This window comes from Nannospalax galili, unplaced genomic scaffold, assembly GCF_000622305.1.
Source record: "Nannospalax galili isolate Female #2095 unplaced genomic scaffold, S.galili_v1.0 scaffold843, whole genome shotgun sequence".
Classification (NCBI taxonomy): domain Eukaryota; kingdom Metazoa; phylum Chordata; class Mammalia; order Rodentia; family Spalacidae; genus Nannospalax; species Nannospalax galili.
In genome coordinates this window covers 494483-496824 of record NW_008349585.1, presented here as the reverse complement: position 1 = coordinate 496824, position 2342 = coordinate 494483, and the positions used below count along the sequence as shown (strand labels likewise).

Here is a 2342-nt window from a genome sequence, read left to right as displayed (position 1 = left end):
GTCTTTTTGAGACAGGGTCTCCCTGTAGCCCCAGCTGGCCTGGAACTCAGACTTATGTAGACCAGATTGGCCTTGAACTCACAGAGATCTGCCTTTCTCTGCCTCCTGAGTGCTGGGACTAAAGGTGTGCACCACCACACCCAGCTTATTTTATTATTTTTATTTTATGTGTATGAGTGTATTGCCTACATGTGTGTAAGTGCACCTTTGTCATGCAATGCTTGTAGAGGTCAGAAGAGGGTTTCGGATTCCCCTGGAACTAGAGTTACAGACGGTTGCTAGCCACCATGTCGGTGCTGGGAATCAAACCCAGGTCCTCTGCAAGAACAGTCAGTGCTGTTAACTGCTGAGCCATCTTTCCAGCCTCTGTTTTCTTTTTTTTTTATTTTTGAAAATTTTGTTTTTATTTTATGTATGTTTTGTCTGCATGTACATAAGTGCGCCATGTGCATGTAGTCTCTGCAGAGGCCAGAAGAGGCCTAGGAGGAACTAGAGTTATGGACAGTTGTTAGCTGCCATGTGGGTGCTGAGAACCAAACCTGGGTCTTCTGCAAGAATAGCCAGTACTTTTAACCATTAAGCTGTCTCTCCAGCCCCTAAAAATTTATGGTTTCTTGGAGTTTAGGGTAGTCTTTGTATATTATATTCTTCTGTACCATTTGTTGCCTTTAGACCCAAGTATTGGTAATAAAAGTCATTTTTTTTTTTTTTGATGTTTGGACTAACTGAAGATAGGACAGTTTTATTTGTTCTTTGTTTTCTTGAGTGCCTCAAACTATAGCCCCAGGCTGATCTCAGTTTCATTCAATCATCCTAGTCTCAGCTTCCAGAGTGCTGAGTTTACAAGTGTGAGACACCCTGTTTGGCTGAAGGTAGAATAGTGATATGGACTCTCAGAATTTTCTTAATTGGGAGTTAGGAATCTACTTTCCACTCTGCTTCCTATTAGCTAAATGAACTTAGGTTCTATATGAATTATTGAATGCTATGAAGGAGTAAAATAGCAATATTTACCCTTGATGCCTCATGAGATCAGATGAGAAGAGCTCTGTAAAAAAATGTCTCTTTTTTTTTTTTAATCAGATATCCTGGTGTGTGATGGTAATATCATTCAATACTTCATAGTCACAGAGAGTAAGCTATGAACAAAAACAATATTATGCATAGAGACATTATTGTCAACAGACACTTTAGTTTTTTGAGACAGAGTCTTGCTGTGTATCTCTGACTGGCCTGGAATTCACTGTGTAGACTAGGCTGGCCTTGAATTCATAGAGATCTGTTTGCTTCTGCCTCCTGAGTACATGGATTAAAGGCATTTAACACCTGGTCGATTGTTTTGGTTTTTGATTAAGTTCAGGAAATTAATTTTGAGAAAATAAGGCAAGTAAAAATTGGCAAGATTTGAAGATTAAAAGATGAGCCCAGGCACTTTTAAATTTTCTTCTGCTTATTCTTTAAGATTCAGATTTGCTATACAAAATATAGAAATGTATTTTTACATATAAAATTTCATAAAATAGAATGTAAGTTCTAACAGTCATAGTATAGCCATACGTAGCCTACATATGACTAAAGAGTGTAAGCATTCATTTTACTTTGTTTTTATTTATACAGGTAAATCTGAGACATTTTCGTAGAGGTCGGAGGAGATCGCTTGCACTTGTGGCACATACTGGCTATCTGCCTCATCAACAGGATCCTCATCATGTCCACAGAAACACTCCACTGCATGCCAATGCACTTTGTCACTTTCATATTGCAGCCAGCATTAACCCAGCTACAGGTAATTATTTCTTTAGTGAAATATGTATTACTAGACAGACTAGAGACTCTAGACGGTCTGGATCTGCCTATGAATTTGGAGATTTAAATTCTTATCACTTTAGTAAATATTTCCTGTATGAGTAAAAGCCAGGGGCCACAACTGAGACAGTTCAAATGATATATTGAAATATCTATTAAAAAAAAAACCAAAGGTAATATTGGCACGTAATTAATACCACCTATACAGAAAGTGGAAAATAAACACCTCCATTTACCTCTACAGTTTAGTCCCTTTGCCTATAAGAAAACCTCAGTTTATGATTTTTTTTCTTGTTTTTAGATTGGAATATTTTCCCCTCCCCTTTCCCCACACTATTTTCAGACAGGGACTGATTATATAGCCTAGGCTGGCCTCAGCATTGTAAGATATTCTCTATCAATTAAGCCTAACCTGTTTCCATATAGTTGGAAATTACAGTATTACAGTATTATGTTTCCAAGGAAACATAGCAATGAGAAAACCAATTAATTACTTGAATAAAATTCTGTCAAAATGATGTGCTTTCGATGGGAAT

The 2342-nt window shown here is 37.3% G+C and overlaps 1 protein-coding gene across 5 annotated transcripts in view; it reads left to right on the top strand.

Annotated features, from left to right (window-relative positions):
- The window catches only part of Dmxl1 (Dmx like 1), a 182538-nt gene that overhangs the window by 47958 nt on the left and 132238 nt on the right, over positions 1-2342 (top strand). For all 5 annotated transcript variants that reach the window (XM_008847017.3, XM_029570365.1, XM_008847016.3 and 2 more), the window contains exon 9: positions 1618-1786. In XM_008847017.3, coding sequence (XP_008845239.1) covers positions 1618-1786 — 169 coding nt within the window. The remainder of the gene's footprint in view (positions 1-1617; positions 1787-2342) is intronic.